Below are 19323 nucleotides of genomic sequence, written 5' to 3'. Positions count from 1 at the left end.
GTAACTGTTCTTCTTCTTCTTCTTTGTAGCCTCCAAATAATGAAGAGTAGCCCATTGGGCAGACGAAAAAGAATATTGAAAATGGGTATTATTATAACACGCAGTAAGAGGGTGGAGCTTTAAACCAATGTGCTTGTGAGAAGGAGATCAGCGCGGGTTTGCCTTAGATCTTTGATGAAGAGCAAGAGCCACTCTTGCGCATGGGCAGCTTTCAGCCAGACAAGGCCTTGCAGGAGATTGTAGAGGGTGTCATGTAGTGCCCTTGGGTCGTGGGGGAGGTGAACACTGATGCAGGATGGGGCATCCTGCAGGAGAGCAAGTCTGCGCATTGAGAGAGCAGGGCAACTTACTAAAAAGTGTGAAGGTGATTCTTCTTCAGTGTTGCATAGTTTGCACGATCCATCACCGGGAGAGATATTTCCTCTGTTGCGATATCTAAACCTGGACGCATCCAGCTCGAGCCCGTCACAGCCCACTAGGAGCCTGATTCTGAAATTTGAGGGGCCATGCATAGAACGATCCAGCTGACAGCATGACCATAGCATCGAAGGGCGACCTAGAAGGGCCGGGAGGGATGAGATAGGGAGATTTGTGCATGTGTCCGTCATCTTGACGTATTGTGTGACTAATGCAGATTTCTTTGCAGCAGTCTTAAAAGACCCTTTGTTTTTCCCGTTTGAGATCATAGACGAGAGTGAAGGGTAGCAACGAGATAAGACTAGTGTGGACCATGTTTTTAAGAGACCTGATGGAGAGTCGGCGAGAAGTCTTTCTACCATAATCTTTTTCGGGAGATCTTCTGAAGACATGCATCCGATAGAGTTAATAAAACAGAGCTGTCTGCAGTCCACCAATGCCGAGATCTCCAACGAGCCAATAAGGCTGGTGAGGGCGAGTGACGGACATCTTGTAGGCAGGCCTTGAATTGTGCGAAGTAGTTTCCTGTGAGTTCTCTCCAACATGTTGAGATCGCTCTTTGTTAGGGACCAGAGTTCTGATCCATAGAGCATAATTGGAAGGCAGAGTGAGGAATAAAGCTTGTGAGAGGTGATTGGGTGGAGGCAGCCGAACCTCGCGCCCACAGAATTCAGGGCAAAGAAGGCACTCCTACCCGCAGAGCAGCGTCCCGAGATTCTGAGGGAGCCAGAAGAAGACACTAAGCGAAGGACACCAAGGTGTTTGTAACTATCTACCTCCTGGATAATTTCCGAACAAACAGAGAAGGAACGGGACTGGCGTCCAGAGGTACGTGATCTTGTTGATTCACCAAATACCATGACTGCCGACTTGGAGGAGTTAATTTCATAGCGCCATGTACTCGTATAATGAGAGACGATATTAAGAAGCTTCTGTAACCCTTCTGGTGAGTCCGCAATGAGAGCAAGATCGTCTGCATACATTGGGGAGGGACAGTGGACCGAGCCAACCATTGCACCTAGGCCACAGTCATGTAGTTGGGCAAGCAGATCATCAACAAAAACTGAGTAGAGAAGCGGAGACAGGATAGCACCCTGACGAACTCCTTGGGAGATAGGGAAGATTCTTGAGCGAGACCCTTTGAGAAGAAAGCAGGACGACAGACGAGAGTACCAGTGGACCAGAATGTGCCAAATTCTAGGGTGTATACCCTTTTCTTGAAGTTTCACAAAAAGGCCTTTATGCCATACCGTGTCAAAGGCCTTCTTCACATCAAGAAATGCGACAAAGGCTTTCTTGCCACACTCCCTGAGAGATTGAACCGTTTCTTGAAATATGAAGGACGTGTGAATTGAGCTGTAACCAGGTCTGAAACCTCCCTGAAGAGGGCTGAGAGATACTCCTTGGTGCAGTATCTTCTCTAAAAGAAGTTTCTCAAAAAGTTTCCCAACATTAGATAGGAGAGAGATTCCTCTATAATTTGAGGGGTTCTTGAGATCCTTGTCAGCACCTTTTGGAATAGCGATGACTAGACCAAGGGTAAGCAGATCAGGGATGTAGCAGGAAGCAAGCATAGCGTTAAAGATTCTGCACAACTGAAGCTGAACTGCCGGACCAGAGAAGCACAAGTGTTCTGTTTCAATGCCATCAGGACCAGGTGCTTTCTCACGTTTGAGAGTATCTATAGCGTTGGCAATGTCAGATTGGGTGAGTAAGATATCTCCACCCTGGGTGGAATCAAGGAGGTCACGAAACCTATTGTTTACACTTTGCAGGTTGTCGGAGTCAAATAGTGGGCTATGACAGGGGGTACCAAGTGTTTCAAAGTAATTGGCCCAGCCTTCTAAGAGGGTGTCACCAGAATACGAAACATCATTATATACAATGGTGCCAGGGGAAGTTGAGGTGGAGGGAGCGTAGAATCTTTTGATTTCTCTGAAAAGCTTCTTAGAATCTTTATTGGCCAGGTCTAAGTTTAGTAAATATTGCTCTTTGAGCGAGTGACGATGCTGGCGGAGCAATTTCCTGAAGTGGCATTTCTTTGACTTATAGATTTCTTTGAGGGGATTTGCCGGGGCCATTGGTTTACCAGCAGATTTCCAGTGACGAAATGCTGATTTCGACTCAGAGTGGGCAGATTTGAGGTACATAGACCAACCTGGAATAATGTGTTTTTTGTATTTCTTCAGGGGGAGGCCCTTTAATGCCGTGTTATTCATTAAGCGAATCAGGTTAGAGATCGAAGAGTCAATGTGAGAGGAGCAGCCCGGAGCAAGAGGGAATGACCAACTATTGACTGCTGTCTCAAGGGGTGAAGTGTATCTCTCCTCTATTTCAGAACTAGAGAGCTTCGACCAATTCACACGGGGAGTTGAGGAGGAAGTGGTCATGAGAGAGGGAGCTGCAGCAAGGGTGATTTGGATGGTAGCCGAGATTGGAAGGTGGTCAGAGGTATTCAAGGGGCACTCATCCAAAACTTTAGCGGAGGTGAAAGCATCTAAGAAGCGGGAGTGGCATAGGATATGGTCAATGGTTGACTCGCTGTTATGAGCCTCGCTGATATATGTGTGGGAGTGAGTAGAGGAGCCGAGGTACAAGTGGACAGAGGTGAAATTCCAGCGAGAGAGGTATTGACGAAGGATCCTGCCCTGTTCATTCGGATCCCCAAAGATGCCAGGGTCCGCATTGATGTCACCGAGAATTATTACCTCATTGTCGTAGCCGAGTAAATTAATCAGAGAGTCAATGTAGTCAAGGCATTCCCTGAAGGTATCCGTGCAGCCCGATCTTGAGGGGAGATAGACACCTAGGAAGCAGATAGGGAGAGGGAGTGTTCTTAATTGCAGCCCCACTACACGGTGTGAGAGGGATGTGTCTAGTTTTTTGACGAGGTTCTGGAGTGATTTCTTGAAGAGGATAGCCACACCGCCCTGTCCTCTTAGAAAGTTAGGACGACACCAGACTGGGTCTTCCCGAGAGGGGGAGGTTGAAGAGAAGCACAGGAAGTTGTCTGAAAAGGATGAGAGCAGATGTAAATCGTAATCATGAAGCCAGTGTTCTGATATTGCGAGAAGATCATGTGACATTAATAGAGTGCGTAGATAATCAGAATTTGATTTGAAGCCTCTGATATTAAGGCAGCATACATTTAGAATTGAGGTTACTTGATTACATGGAGTGGTGTGCATGTTGTGACTAGGGTTTAGTCCACCCCCTCCAGCTCTGAGTTGGGGGGAGTGGACTGCTCTCTGCCCTCTAAAAAAAGATTATCCTGGGGGGTGGCATGAGTAGACAAAGGATTGTCTTCCGAAGGCACGAGAGGGTTAGAGATAGAATTCTGGGAGGGAGGACCATCTGGTTCATTGGGGACATCTCCCCCTAAGAGGGGTGGATTCCCTGAAGGCGGCCCTAGATCAGAGAGCCTGGAGAGAAGCCGCCAGTGTGAGGGGCATGACAGTGAGTCCCATTTCTCATCGATTACCGAAAGACACTCAGGAGGCGCTAGTATGGTGAGCCACCATTTCTTTTTCCCTGCACTATTCAATTTGATGCTCTTTTTTATAGAGACCGACATATCAGTGTCTGCCGGGAGGAGAGAGAGGACTGCGTCTTTGACAAAGTCAGTCGGGCAAGAGAATTTAGTCCCCCATACAATCCTGAATGATGAAGGACCTCTTAACTGAGAAGAAGCTCTTCCATTTACTTGCTGCCCAGCGCCACCATTGGGAGGCTTTGTGGAGCGAGGCAAGTGATTTTTGGGGACAACGATTTTTTTTAAGGCAGAGAGTTCCTGTACAAGCCTGTTATTAGATTCCTCCAGCGATATGACATGAAGCTTGATTGCCTTGAGCTCTAACCCGTGAGAGGTTTCCATATTGGAAATCTTGTTCGAGAGATCAGCTATTGCTGACATGAGCGACGAAATGTGAGCATTGCTGATAGGGGAGGTGTCAGTAGAGCTGATAGGGGAGGTATCAGTAGAGCATATGTGGCAGCGGAAACAAACGGAGGTGGCATCTGCTTCCGAGAGACCGACACATTGTGAGTGGGACCATTTGAGACAGGCCTCGCATTCCACCATAAGACTCCCCTCCTCCACAGTAGAACCACAGCTGCAATTTACCATCTGCTGAGTTTCAAGAGAGGGAGGGACTGAGGGTCTCCCAGTCGAAATCATAGGTTTCTTTTTGGAACTTGCACCGGCAGAGGATTTGGTCTGTTTAGACTTACAGGCCACACCTTGGGGTTGAGAGTTGGATGATGCGTTTCGGTTTGATTTCCTCGTTTTAGTCTCCATTATGGCGATTGCTGATTACCAATAACGAAAACGCAGGCGTCTGACAATACTTCAAAAATTTAACCCACTGGTCTACAAAGCAAAGCCTTAGTAATGGCCAACTCCAACCAAATCCCAATACCGCACGTATAAGACACACGATTAAAACACACAATAATCTCAAACACGACAAACAAACAGGATAGACACACAACAGGCACGACCGCGATGAAATTATACAACAATTAGAACCAAATACCAATACTACGGATACCATACAACATATAGTTACTGATCACAGGAGTATATCATAGAGTATATCTTTAATAGTGTAGAGCCAAATTCCAGGTTCTTATTAGCAGGTCCCTGAACAGACCCTCATACACAGAATCTAGAATCTAGAATCAAAGAGAATAGAATAGCAGAGAGATATACTAGGGAAGTGAAGTCTAGCAGAGACCCCAGATTTGGGTCAGCCAGCTGGCCAACCTGCAGCCTCACGGAGAAGACAGTACAGCACAACAGGCACAGGCAGAGTCACCACCGAGTCAGTCACCGCAGAGTCACCACAGAGTCACCACAGAGTCACAGAGTCACAGCAAGCAGCAACACAACACCAGATCAGGTACTTCCGCTCTCGACATTATAGTTGCAAGAACTCCTCAAATCCCTGTATCTTGAAAAGGACAGTATCTAGCTATTACCAGCACCGTTGAGTAACGATTATTACCAAACTGATTAATTTTTCATTTTTAATGTTAACGACCGTTACCAAATAAATAAGTGAACGCAAGAAAAGTGGTCAGGTTTTGGCCTGACCAACCTGACCGGTTCCGCCGGCCCTGGATCTACGGTACATGGTTTTGATGATATAATTTGCACACACCAATTATTTATACATAATTACATGTACTTTCTAGCCTCGAGACCAGCCGTTCGTTATCTGAAAGAACGCCTGGTCAAGTTCCAATGTAGCACTTGTCCTATGGTCCAGGAATTTCTTGGACCGTACCGGTAATTGCCCGCAAAGGTCCGCCCAAGGTGTATTACCCATGAATATCATTATGATGCTATAAAACGCTGACCAGGCGTTCTTTCAGATAACGAACGGCTGGTCTCGAGGCTAGGTACTTTCATTGTTTATTTTATTCCACACTCTACAGAGAAGATGTCTGACTATCTCACAATAGCAGATCTAGGAGATCTATACATAGCTACATTTGATGCTCGAACCAAGTGGAGAAACTTCTTGCTAGTTCTTAAAATACCCTCGGATACCATTGACAGCATTGGTACGAAATGGCGAGATAATCCTGATGAGTGCTATCGTGAGGGTTTGAAAGAATGGCTGAAAGGTGGTGAGAGAAGCTGGGAAGATGTTGTCAAAGCTTTGTCAAGTCCCATCGTGGGTGAAGCTCACATAGCCAGGACCATCGAGAAAGATCATCCTTGTGCAAGCAATCCTAAAAGAATAAAATTACAAAGTAAGTACCAATGGCACATTAATACATGATTATACATGTTAATACGTTATCTTTCAACCCTCATGCACACACTATTCTTTAGTTGACGAAAACCGCCAGAAGATCAACGATGATCTAACTGTTTTCTTAGACGAACGACTCGGTAGTGGTGCATTTGGAGCAGTCTTCAAAGGCAGCTTCAAGGGTAATCTTTGTGCTATCAAACTTCTACATCACATTGCTATGGAGATGCAGGCAAGTATTCCAGTCGGTAAAAACGAAGAAGCTAGCGATGCAATTGATCGTGAGAGTGATTTTCTCAAGTCGTTCCATCACCCAAACGTTGTTCAGTTTTTGGCGACTGCTAAGCACCCCAAATCAGGTGGTACAATCCTCGTTGTTGAGCTGATGGATTGCAATCTGAGATCCTATTTCTCTGGCCTTGATGAAGAGTCCCTCACTAGCGAATGTGAAATTAGCCTCATCAAAGACATGGCTTGTGGTCTGGCCTACATTCACAGCAAGCAGATTATCCACCGTGACCTCTGTGGCGATAACGTCTTGCTAAAGCTAACACAGCCAGTGCCTATCGCAAAAATTTCCGACTTTGGTATGTCACGGCTATACGATCCCTCCAAGTTTAGCCACACCCTCACGGCCGTTAGTCACCGTATGGGGTATCTACCTCTCGAGGCTATTCGATTGGACAAGGAGAATTACGATAATAGCGTCGATGTTTTTTCCCTTGGGGTGATTATGGTACAGATTGTTCGCAAGCTGAAGACGGTCAAATCTGTGGAAGATCGATCATTCTATGTTTCTCAGATCCCTCACACACACAGGTTGAGGAAGCTTATCGACAGTTGCTTGCAAGAAGACATGGGGAAGAGACCATCTGCCAGGGACATCTGTGAGTTAATTAAATACATGTGTTGTACATTTACTGCAAATAATTTGGGAGTCTACGACTCCGACATTTTGTTTGGAAAAAGTTCCTTATTGAAGATTTAACTTTTACTTTAGATGCTTCACTGACAAGCGACTCTGACACAGTGGAGGCAACAAAGAGCAAGTCAAAGGGCACTCAACCAGTCAAGAAGGTGCGTACATGTAGTGTGATAATGAGATTCCCACAGCAACAATATTGTACCTTAACATGCATGGATGCTGTCTCATGTGTTAAGCCGCTAAATACACATCCGTTTGAGTGTGCTTATAATTATGTAGTTATAGCAGAAATTGTTGCTTGTGTCTCGTTCTGTTAGAGAAAGTGATTTAGTGTGCATGCAATTATTATGCCTCGGTGCGCATGCGAAAGCGAGGTATATGGTAGTGTGTTTGTGTGTCTGTGTCTGTGTGTGTGTGTCTGTGTAGACTGCTACAGCTGCTCAAGGATGAATCAAGGTGCAAGTAAGAGTTTCTATAGGCTTCTAGTCATGTTTACTTGGATTTTAATTCGTGGATTTGCAAAATAATGCTTCGTTCTCGAGTTATGCCTAGTTTTGCTTACTTGGAATGCCATTGCAGCCTTTTCAGAAGAGCACGTAGCCAAACTGGTTTACCGAGTGTTGCTACTCTACTTAGTAGTTAGCTCTGCACTAGAACGCTATAGCTATTGGTAGCTGCAAGAGTGAGAAGAGAGCTGCAAGGCTCTGCTATTATGCACCTATCAATGTCAAGCCCCACCCCTGACATACGGGCAGTATAGGGGCATTAGTAGGGGGTTATACTGCTTTTAGCACTCACTTTCCCCCCAAGACAGGGGCTTTTGCATCAACATTTTTCTCAGCAATTTTGAGGGCAGGGCCAATGTTTGCGCATGCGCATCATAAAGTTGCCATGTGTTAGATTAGCTGACAAAAAATCTAAGTCCCCTGTTAATCCCCAGTGCCATATATACAAGGGATTGATAGGTGATTATGCACATGAGGAACCCCCACCCTATTGGGCATTCATTAATTGAAAATGTATAATCCCCACCCAATCCCCTATACTGCCCGTATGTCAGGGGTGGGGCTTGACATTGATAGGTGCATTATGCAGCCATTAATTTTAGACTTGAACTTTTGGCATCGATCGTTTTTAACAACAATCATGGTCGATCATTACCCACTCTCAGAGTTTTTGCATGCAGCAAAATTATGTGTATAAAAGCTATTAGTAGCTTTATGTTATGTAGCTTTGGCATCTCCACCGAGGCATCAGCACCTTTGGTGCTTTCATTGTTACTCGCTTGTTAGTAGACACTATCCTAATTACACTCATTCATTATTCAGGGTCCCCCTCCCAGAGAGTTGAGATCTCCACTCACTCTGAAATGGAGAAGAGGAAAAGACATGCCAATGAAGATGAGCACCTCGGTACAGAGTGTTGTTATCAGTTACATGGTGTATGTTGGTGGAGGTGATGCAGACAATGATCGTGACAGGTGTACAGTGATGAAGCTTGAGCAAGATAAATGGACCGAACTCCCAGAGTACACTGCCAAGTACTTCGCTATGATATCACTCGCTAATCGACTAGTGCTGGTGGGAGGATTTGATATAAGAAACAAAAACCGTACGAATCAGCTTGCAGTGTTTGAGTCAGGAGAATGGACTCACCCGTACCCACTAATGAAAATTGCTCGTTCTTCCTCAACAGCTGTCTCCTTCAACAACCACATAATTGTAGCTGGTGGGCGTGATGATAAAGGACGTACCTCCTCTGTAGAGGTGTTGGTCGTGGCATCAAGAAAATGGTACCTTGCTCAGTCACTACCTAACCCACAATCAGTATTGAAATCAACTCTCATAGGAAACACCCTCTACCTAATGGGAGGGCGGGATCACGCGCACTATGTCGACCTCAGTGAACTCATTGCAAAAGCCCTTTCCAACCTGGACACACCCACTCTCTGGCAGACCTTACAGGAAGTACCACTCGTGTGGTCAGCTCCTCTCAGTATTGGGAGGTCACTATTATCCGTTGGTGGAGAGGACGACGGAGGCAATCCAAGTTCATCGATCCACCTCTACCAGCCTGACACTAGGAGGTGGGTGAAAGTGGGATACCTGCCTACTGCACGATACCACTGCACATGCTCAGTACTTCCTAGTGGAGAGATCATTGTAGCCGGAGGACAGACAGATCCATCTATTTTTATAAACACAGTTGATTTCTTCTTTATAAGTGCTAATTAGTTATTGTCTCTTTATAATGTAACATGCAGTTGTGCATTGAGTATCATGTTCTCTACAAAAACAATTATATTTTAGTTACTAATTCTAAATTCTTGTCCACAAACATAAAGTGAAGTGAATGGTGAGACAGAAACAGGGTGTGTGCGTCTAAGTACAGAGGCTAACAAAAGAATCACAAAAAGAGGCAATGCGGTAGGACTACAATAGCCTAGCCTCCTTCGCAGCCTCTCCTATTTTTTTCTGTTCTTTGTCACGGTCAATAAGATAAAATACGGTAAGAATTGGAGGAACAAAGAAAGAAAGAACGCGCTAAGTCGCGTGACGGTGGCATGCGTGGGCTTTCAGTAGATGGGCGAAGCCTGACAGGCAACACAAAGCCACAGGATGCCTACGCATTGCAGACTTATTACTTTATGCAAGTCTGGAGATATTATCATAGACGATGGCTTTAATACCTAGCATAGTGAAGTCTGAAGACTAAAGGTCTATCTTTGAGCCTATCCTCATTGTCCACCCTGTACACCATAAAACTGACAGCAATTAAAAACAGTGAACAATAAAGAAAAACAATGAAAAAAGGGAGCCAGTTAAACTAGAGCACTAAAGTGCAAACCCTCGGCTGGTGACATGATTAAAAAGCAACCAGAAATATAATGCAGTGCATATAGTGATGTTGTTATCATGTATGACTTGCACAGCAACTCAGGAGCAATAAAACTAAACTCAAAACTAAAGTAACAATGTGCACATGGACTGGGATCACAGCAAAGAAGCCTGGAGTCTTAGACTAAGAGAAGTATGGCTCCTTCCAGGCTGGAGTACGTATAGGATCCAGAGTCAGTCAACAACCTTAGTCACACAATTCTACTTTTTCTTGACCGTATTCAATTGTTCCTGGTACGGGATCACTTCAGCTGAAAATACATAATCAAGCCTTGACTAGATATTTTTAGCTGAAGTGATCCCGTACCTTGACTCAAGGCCACGTGGCAAGTTTAAGCTTCTTAGCTTTTGCTCGCTTTTACTCGACAAAGAAGCTTTAACATCAAAATCTGCCACTATTTAAACCAAGATATTGTTGTGTGAAGACTACCTATGCTGCAAACGCAGTGCTATGGCATCCAGGTGAGTAGATATACTCGTTACAAACAAACAAACAAACAAACAAACTAGAGCACTAAAGTGCAAACCCTCGGCTGGTGACATGATTATAAAGAAACCAGAAGACTGATATAATGCAGTGCATATAGTGATGTTGTTATCATCATCATGCATGACTTGCACAGCAACTCAGGAGCAATAAAACTAAACCAGACTGGAGGCATGCTGAAACATTTAAGAACAGGTAGTAGTACTATAAATATATGCACTGTGGATTAGGATCACAGCAAAGAAGCATGGAGTCTCAGAGAAGTATGGCTCCAGGTCCTGCATGGATCCCAGTCAGCTAAAGCAAGCTTTCTGCTTTAGTGACCCTGTTCCAATATTGTTCCTGGTATATACAGCTTTCTACTTTAGTGACCCTGTTCCATTGTTTCTGGACCTGGTACAGGATCAGTTCAGTTATAAGTAACGCATGTGCAAGTTCTGTTCAAGCTACATTTTGCTCGCTTTTATTAGACAACAAAGCTTTAACACCGAAAGCTGCCACTATTAGAAGTACTGACTTGTTGTGTGGAGGCTACCCATGCTGTAAACGCAGTGCTAGAGCATCCAGGTAAGCAGACCCAGTCACAAGCTTCTTAGCTTTTGCTCGTTTTTATTTGACAACGAAGATTTAACATGAAATTCTGCCACTATTAAAATTAATAACTTGTTGTATGAAGGCTATCCATGCTGTAAACGCAGTGCTGTGGCATCCAGGTGAGTAGATTCACCTGTCACAAACAAACAAACAAACAAACAAACAAACTAGAGCACTAAAGTGCAAACCCTCGGCTGGTGACATGATAATAAAGAAACCAGAAGAGTGATAATGCAGTGCATGTAGCATGTATGACTAGCACAGCAACTCAAGAGCAATAAAACTAAACCAGACTGTAGGGATGCTGAAACATTGAGTATGTCACATGAGACATGCACTGTGGACTGGGATCACAGCAAAGAAGCCTGGAGTCTTAGACTAAGAGAAGTATGGCTCCTTCCAGGCTAGAGTATAGGATCCAGAGTCAGTCAACAACAACTAGTCACAATTCTACTTTCTTGGCCCTTATTCATGTTACGGGATCACTTCAGCTGCAAATACCTAGTCAGCAGAGGTAGTAATTCTAGCTTTCTACTTTAGTGACCCTGTTCCATTGTTTCTGGTACAGGATCACGTCAGCTGTAAGTAACCCATGTGGAAAAATCACAATGTAACATAGGGTATCTCGAATAAAGGCCGCGTGTAGTTAGCAGCTGCCAACGGGCAAGTTTAGCTTTTGCTCGCTTTTATTCGACAAAGAAACTTTAACATCAAAATCTGCCACTATTTAAATCAAGATATTGTTGTGTGAAGGCTATCTATGCTGCAAACGCAGCGCTATGGCATCCAGGTGAGTAGAAAACCCCATCACAAACAAACAAACAAACAAACAAACCAACAGACTACTATACCCGCTGGCCGCGGCACGGCCTCGGGTAACAAACCAAACGACTACTATAACCCGTGGCCGCCCACGCGCCTCGGGTTAAACGAGCATGTTGGCTTTAATTACCGGATTAGCAACTTCCGGATCCCGGAGCGAGTTTTGAGTATAAAAAGAGCTGCCCAGGACGCGACCTTTGACCCCGAAAATTTCATTCAAGCCTTAGTAACGAGCTGTTTTTTTCTCTTGCGCAAAAGCGCTCAGAACCCATTCATACACACCGTGAACACTAAAAAAAATACACAGAAGGGAAGGGAATACATTCCTGGTGGGTTTTCTTTTTTAACAGAATCAAAAAGACAAAAATAAAAATTTATGATTATGGCTGACAAATAAATAATGCTCAGGTAGGTCTGTAGGTACAGTAAAAGGCTATGTCTATTCAGCTCCAGGTTAGCTACAGTGAGCATTACTCCAGTGAACTCTTCCAAAGAGTTTTCCTTGCTTTCTTGCATATAAATAGACGGCATTGAGACTTGAGACTACGCCATTGTGCATTGTAGAAAGTTGACGAAATTGATTCTGAAAAGAATTTATATCAGCATTAATTAATGTCAGTATATCAAACAAATCTTTGCTATCATTTAGAGTTGTAGAGTGGGGTGCAAACAAGTGAGAGCTCTCCCGGGTAGGGGTTGGTATAGCCTCGATCCCAGGCCGTACTTCCCACTAGGGAAGTGGGCCTGGTATCGACTGCTTGCGCATGCGCTAATATCCCCCCGGTATCTGGGGGCTTTGGATAACATCGTTTATGCTCAGTAAAACTATGACATCACAACGAAAGGAAGTGGATTGAAGGAAGTAGATAGTAAGTTCGATTGAAGGTTTCTAGCCCATCGGATAGCATTCTCTGATAGCTACCCTTAGCCTGCTATGTTAACAAAAGACTCACAGCCTGCAACAGTGTGGATGACGATCGTCTGAAAGGAGTGACGGCTGATAAGAGCCAATATGGACAGGCCACGCCCATTTAACACTAACTTTGGTGAAAGTCTACTACTGATTCTATCAGAAGAAAATAGCAGTACAACAAACTTACACAGCTCTGTCTCTAGCTAGCTAGCTATATAGCTCTGTGTATGACTTTTAGGATATTTTCTCTGATGTATCAAGTATTATAGGAATATTTACGGGGAAAAAATCCAATAATTTGGCGCATGCGCAAGCAGTCGATAGCAGGCCTTCTTTCAAAGGCCGGTGAAGGAGGCTAGGGTTGGTAGTGCTGGCATAATTTTGAGCATAATTTTTGGGGAAGAATTATGCTGGTATCATGGGCACATTAGTGAGAATAATAGGTAAGTTTTGGAAATACAGGTCAGCCGAGTCAGTAGTATAAACATTTGTAGGCCTGATGAAAGTTGCGAGTACATGGGATGTGGTCTATGTTATGCTTTGGAGGAATAACGTGGGAATGAATAATAGAACTACCAACCCCTATAGCAGTGAGTCTTCCTCCAGAAAAGAGGCCAGAGAGGTAACGATATAATTATTGCTTGATACAGTAGTAAGACTTACATTTTCTATATACATAGGTTGATGCCAGGATGACTGTCAACAAGCGAGGGTAGTCCTTCAAAGCGACCTGAGAAAAGATGAACGTTATTAATAATGACTCTATGTATGAAGGTTATTATACAAATGTCATGGTGGCTATGAGCATGATGACCCACTAGTAATTGAACGGAAAAAACACACGTCCATTTTGTCACTAGTCACCCTTCACCACAGCCACAACACCTAGCTGTTGTTTGTGCGATATTTTAAACTTACAATACTAGTACATCAATTTCAGTTCTTCAGGAGGTACTTGGACGATACCCGAACCCACTAGGTGTTCCCTGTCCCAGACTTTCAGCACTTCACTTTGTTACTTTATCCATGTAAAATGAAATGTTAATGTTAAAAAGCACTCGCAGGTTGATAAAGTCACATTACTGTATACTATATACTACTTAATTTTATACTATAGACTAGACTACTTACCTTCTTCAACAACAACATCAGTTTGCCAAATCTTCATGTTTTTCCATGGCCAATGAACCTCTGGCAGCAAGAAAATTAAACGCTTAGCACTGTCAATTCTATCAACAAAGATCTGCTTGGTATCTTCAGTCTCGAACCAAAGCTCCTGTGGAACCCCAGTAGGCTTCTTCTGAGGTTGAGAACACTTCTTGAAAATAAACTTTGACAGCCATTTTTTGTTTTTAGTTTATGTCATGTCTACTATCTCGTGAGAGCGCGGAAGAAGGCGTATCAAAAGGAGACTGTAAGAATGTAAAGAATGTGCATTATACAGTCAAGGGCGTCTTTTTGCAAGACTCAAGCAAATTCATTTTTTCATTTTCGCCATTTTCCCGTTGCATCCGGTCGGAGCTGTCCTGGGCACGCCTTTTTATAGTCAGCATGCTCGTTTAACAAACAGACCAACGGACTACTATACCCGTGGCCGCCCACGCGCGCCTCGGGTAACAAACAGACAAACAGACAGACTACTATAACCCGTGGCCGCCCACGCGCCTCGGGTTAAAAATGTTCTCTCATTGGTATAAAAAAGTAAAATTTAAAAGTGTGTGTGTGTGTGTGTGTGTGTGTGTGTGTGTGTGTGTGTGTGTGTGTGCGCGCGCGCGCGTGTGTGTACAGAGTCTTGGATTGTGTATTTAGTAGAGCAAAATTTATATCTTACCAGTGAGCTCCAAACTTTCGTTCTGTACAAAAAAGAACACAATTCACAAGTGACTCATGACTGTACATACAGTTTCATACAATTTGCATACAGGAAAGCAGGCCAGGTTCTATCCAATGGGGCTGGGGGGGAGCTTCCCCTCTAGTTCTGCTAATGGTTTTCCGTGGGGAAAGATCCCGGAACAACCCTTAATCAATTCGTATTCTCCCCCAAAACAATTAATCCTAGATAGAACCCTGGGAGAGAACGGGAGAGTTGAGTTTGACCTTCATAAAGTTGTCATAACTTTGTCATATTACCGTTGGATTCCTTGTTAAAAAGCGCTTCTATCTATAATTATGCTGTAGAGCTGGTAAGCTCCAAACCAGCTAAAAGTTAGCATTTTCCATGTAGAAGTCCCAGGCATACTTGTCCACCACATAAATGAAGCCATAATCGACCACATAACTTCCGGGTCGAACTCAACACAAATAGACTTTAGTGACATGCATGAGAAATAATTCACTCACCTCTCTTAGACACTTGTCAATAGTGAGGTCTTTGAAGCTCCCTGGTTGAATCTGACAGCCCAACGCCAACACCATTTTCTTAAATGCTCCGCGGAACTATAATACGGAGATACATTAATAGGGGGGGGGGGCAAGAAAATGGGTGTGGTTTACCTCATCAACCGTGACTTGGCCGTCACCGTTCAGGTCAAACTGATGTCGCAGTTCCTGCCATTTTTGGAAGTGGGTGGTTGCGTAAGTTCCGTCGAGGGAAAAGTCCAAAATGTCGAGTTTTCCATCGCTGTTTCGATCGATCAACTTGAGGGGAGAGGATGAATAGGTCACATGTACACACACACACACACACACACACACACGTGCTATAGTGCGCCTTACCTTGAATAGATCAGTAATCATCGCGAGGCTGTCCTCTGACAAGTGTACTCCATCCACAAACGCGTCCTCCTCATCACCGTGAAAGCGCTGCATACGTAAGGCAACGCGTTAAGTCTTGCTCTATATATAAAGTTGGCTAAAGGCTTACTTTTATAGTGCTGTCTCTTCTTTTCAGTGCGTCCGGATGAGGGCGTTTAGCTGCCATTGTTGTTATCTTTTAGGCTTGACTCTGCACATGTCTAGAAGGGGGTGGGGCTCGTATGCGCATGCGCAATACTTTAGTTTCAGCTCTACCCATATCCCAATGCTAACACGTTTGGGAGCAATAAAAACAATTCACAATGAAGAAAAACAATTATAAAAGTAGAAGAGGGTAAAAAATGTTATCTGTTGCTATCAAAGAAGTAAAAAGGATGTTTTAAAAATAATGTGTTTGAGTTGGTTATACGTGTAAAGCTTTATAGAATGCTCATCTTATCAAATAGGTGGTGTTCAGTGGCTGTGCTCATGAGTACACATGTGGCTCTGCTTTATCTTCAACTGATTCTTCTGACAGATAGCGTGCATCATGGCTGTGTGTGTGTGTGTGTGGAGTGTGAGGTGTGTGTGTGTGTGGTGTGTGTGTGTGTGTGGAGTGTGAGGTGTGTGTGTGTGTGTGTGGAGTGTGAGGTGTGTGTGTGTGTGTGTATGTGGAGTGTGAGGTGTGTGTGTGTGTGTGTGTGTGTGTGTGTGTGTGTGTGTGTGTGTGTGACGTGTGTGCACAGAGTCTTAAGTAGAGCTAAGTTTATATCTTACCCGTGAGCTAGAGCTCCAAACTTTTGTTCTGTACAAAAAGAACACAATTCACAAGTAACTCATGACTGTACATACAGTTTCATACGATTTCATTCATAATGTTATTCATGGAACACTGGAGCTACAATAGTATTGAATGTGTACAAGTAAACAAAAGATTTGTAGACACAACATTGTATTGTATGCACTGAGGCATACTTACCTCTTTTCTCAGGACGATAGTTTTTATACAACGTCTCCTTACAACACAGGCAGAATACCAATAATAGAACGAGCACTAGGCAACAGGATACAACTATCAGTACTACAATCACAATGACAGCAATAATGCCTGGGGACAGTGTAGGCTCTTTGTACAGTACTGACCCCGGCCCTGGCGAAAGCACGGGCTCGTAGACTACAACAGGATCACTGCAATTGTGTCCAAGCAAATTCTTGGAGCATACAACCACTGTATATGTCTTGATTGGGTCAAAGTTTTGGAAGTTAAACTGCTTGCTTGTAGACGGAGGGTCCATATTGCACAAGTTAAAGTCGAAAGAAATCTCTTTCTCCAAATCATTGGAACGCTCAGTTATGATACCGAAGTGACAGACAAATGGATGAGTACCGTCCTCGTCTCCTGTCTCCCAGGTGATACGCAGTTGACTACCTATGCTCGGTACGCTTCCTATTATCATGATGTTAGGCTGATTAGGTGGACCTGCATGTGTGTGTGTGGATGAGAGTAAAATATGCATAGACCCCCATAATTATAGCAGCCAAAAAACAGTATGAAGCAATAAATTATAGCAGAGCGAGAGGGGAGGGGAATGTGCAGCGTAGAGGAGACCAAACAATGATGTAATGAATACAATAAGCATTAACATATAATTATATACATGTGATCGAAATAATAGACAGGGGAATTGTTAGCCGCCTACATGTATGAATAACAATGCCTGGAATGTATGCAAGGAGGAAGTGTTTACATAGTTGCTGTTGATAATGATCATGAATACCTTCCTGAATACCTTCCTGAAAACCATCCCCCAAAATATGCAATGTGCATGATGACTACTTTACCTTCCATATCGTAATATCGTGCTATTTTATAATTAAATATTAGGCTATAGCTACCATCATCATAATTATATCATCTGCATATACAATTTCACTGTTTCATTGATTAGTTATCATAATCCAATACCTTCGTCATCTCTAATAACAACAGTGACTGTAGTTGGTTCGATCACGTTCAACTGCCTGTAGCTCTCTGCATCAGCTGGGTCCGATAGTTCCGCCAGAATATTGTCAATCAAGTCCACCTGCAACATCTTGTTTCCCTCTGCAAGTGCATTGTCCATGGTGTAGATGGTAATGCAACCAGGTCCCTCCTCCAGGTTGATAATAGAAGAGCCTCCTCCATTCATAAAATAATTGAAGTGTGTCCCACCTAACGAACAATTAATTTGAATTTTAAAGTTACTATATAAGCTGTATTATGTATCCATTTTCTAACAGTAATATACGCATGCGCATACTCATTGCTGATCCATCCACAACTCTCAGCTCCAGGGCAGTCTGCCTCAGTACGTTTATTTGATCAAGTTCAATAACTTCAGCACATATCACCAGTTTTTTCCCTTCTGTTACAGTTACCACGTCATTTGGTGTATCAAGACCACCTCTCAAAACTGCAATAAGGAGTTGAAGTATACATTCTTTGAACTATACAGTACTATAGCCTTACCATCATTATCATGAATAGCGACGTTGAACCTATTATTAGCTATCGGCAATTCACTGCCGATATCGAGACCAGAAACTCTGGATAAAAAGATTATACTAAGATATTCAGTTCTTTCAACCAACGCATCATCGACAATCTCCATGGGAATATCTACACTACTTGTTCCAGCTGGAATTATCACTTGACTGATAATAAAATCATCATCTATAATATTATAAAGAACCAGTATAGTTATATAACAGAGAGATAAGACTATTACTTTGTGATGATCCTGACAGAAGTGGATTGCTGCTAACAGGTGGGTCGTTGCTGATCTCAAATTTAACAGTGATGTCCAGTTCCGTCTGGAATCTCTTCTCAATGTGGAATACGATGGATGACCCTTCATTGACCTCAATCAGTTCAGCACTATTCGTTATTACCAAAGGATAGCCTATTTCAGTCAAAACTACAGAAAAATGGTATAAATATACATCTTGTACAATATAATTTTTAGCTTTACCTGCGAGAGATTCGTGGGCAGAAATTCTGCCAATAGTACAGTCTCTCCCCACGTTCACGTTATAGCCATTATTGTTCGTTAGCCTCATCACAAATACTAAATACTCGTCCCTCTCAAGGCTGCCATCTTGAACTATATCGAATGAACATAAGATTTTCGTCCCGGGCTCTGCGGATGGAACTCCAGAGCAGGTGGTGAAATTGCTGACAAGCTCCGTTTCTGTAAGTAAATAAATAACGTATAATCTTCACATTCGTAGCTATAGTAGAACTATAGACCTTCTCCTTCATCAGCTATTTCAACAGAGAAATTAGGAGGATTGTTGCAAGTGATTCCTCGAGAAACGAATTGCTGGCGTGTATATGCATTAACTTGCAATGCTACATTATTATCATTAATGCTCGGTCCCACTAGGGACACAGTGAGAGCCAGTGAGTCTGCCTCCTCGTGTCGTTCATAGTCACTCTCCGAGAATTGCACATTAACGACGGCACCTGCACATGCGAACAAGAGATAGTGTGGTCAGCTAGATACCGGTAGCTCTCTAGCTCTAAACCGCATTGCTTACTTACCTCCTTGAAGACGTGCAACTGTAGCGTATCCAAGCAACGCAACTGCAATGCAGATAAGCCTCATAGCCATTTCAAGAGCTGGTTTATGTGATAGAGACTACTTGTCGTTGTTATTTATTTACTTATAAATTTTATGCATAGCTTCCAGATCACATTCATTGCTGTGCATGCGCGCTTTCCCAGGCCGATT

The 19323-nt window shown here is 43.5% G+C and overlaps 3 protein-coding genes across 3 annotated transcripts; 1 reads left to right on the top strand and 2 right to left on the bottom strand.

Moving 5' to 3' along the window:
• Positions 1-3619: 3619 nt before the first annotated feature.
• Positions 3620-4714, bottom strand: LOC135330786 (uncharacterized). Its single transcript, XM_064525731.1, has one exon. It carries the CDS (start codon positions 4712-4714, stop codon positions 3620-3622), a length of 1095 nt encoding a protein of 364 aa, XP_064381801.1.
• Positions 4715-5861: 1147 nt separating this feature from the next.
• Positions 5862-9417, top strand: LOC135352480 (uncharacterized). The gene is made up of 4 exons (XM_064551657.1): positions 5862-6177; positions 6260-7066; positions 7180-7256; positions 8433-9417. Exons 1-4 carry the CDS (start codon positions 5862-5864, stop codon positions 9336-9338), a joined length of 2106 nt encoding a protein of 701 aa, XP_064407727.1. The 3' UTR covers positions 9339-9417.
• Positions 9418-15867: 6450 nt separating this feature from the next.
• On the bottom strand, positions 15868-19288 carry LOC135343531 (uncharacterized). Its single transcript, XM_064540495.1, has 10 exons — positions 19134-19288; positions 18840-19055; positions 18562-18780; positions 18319-18507; positions 18060-18263; positions 17851-18003; positions 17517-17762; positions 16530-17030; positions 16328-16355; positions 15868-16104 (listed from the first exon to the last, which is right to left on the bottom strand). The coding sequence occupies exons 1-10, from the start codon at positions 19201-19203 to the stop codon at positions 16038-16040; spliced, it is 1893 nt and encodes a 630-aa protein (XP_064396565.1). The 5' UTR covers positions 19204-19288; the 3' UTR covers positions 15868-16037.
• Between the last annotated feature and the right edge of the window lie 35 nt (positions 19289-19323).

Source organism: Halichondria panicea, chromosome 1 (assembly GCF_963675165.1).
Source record: "Halichondria panicea chromosome 1, odHalPani1.1, whole genome shotgun sequence".
NCBI lineage: Eukaryota > Metazoa > Porifera > Demospongiae > Suberitida > Halichondriidae > Halichondria > Halichondria panicea.
This window is presented reverse-complemented; position numbering and strand designations above follow the sequence as displayed.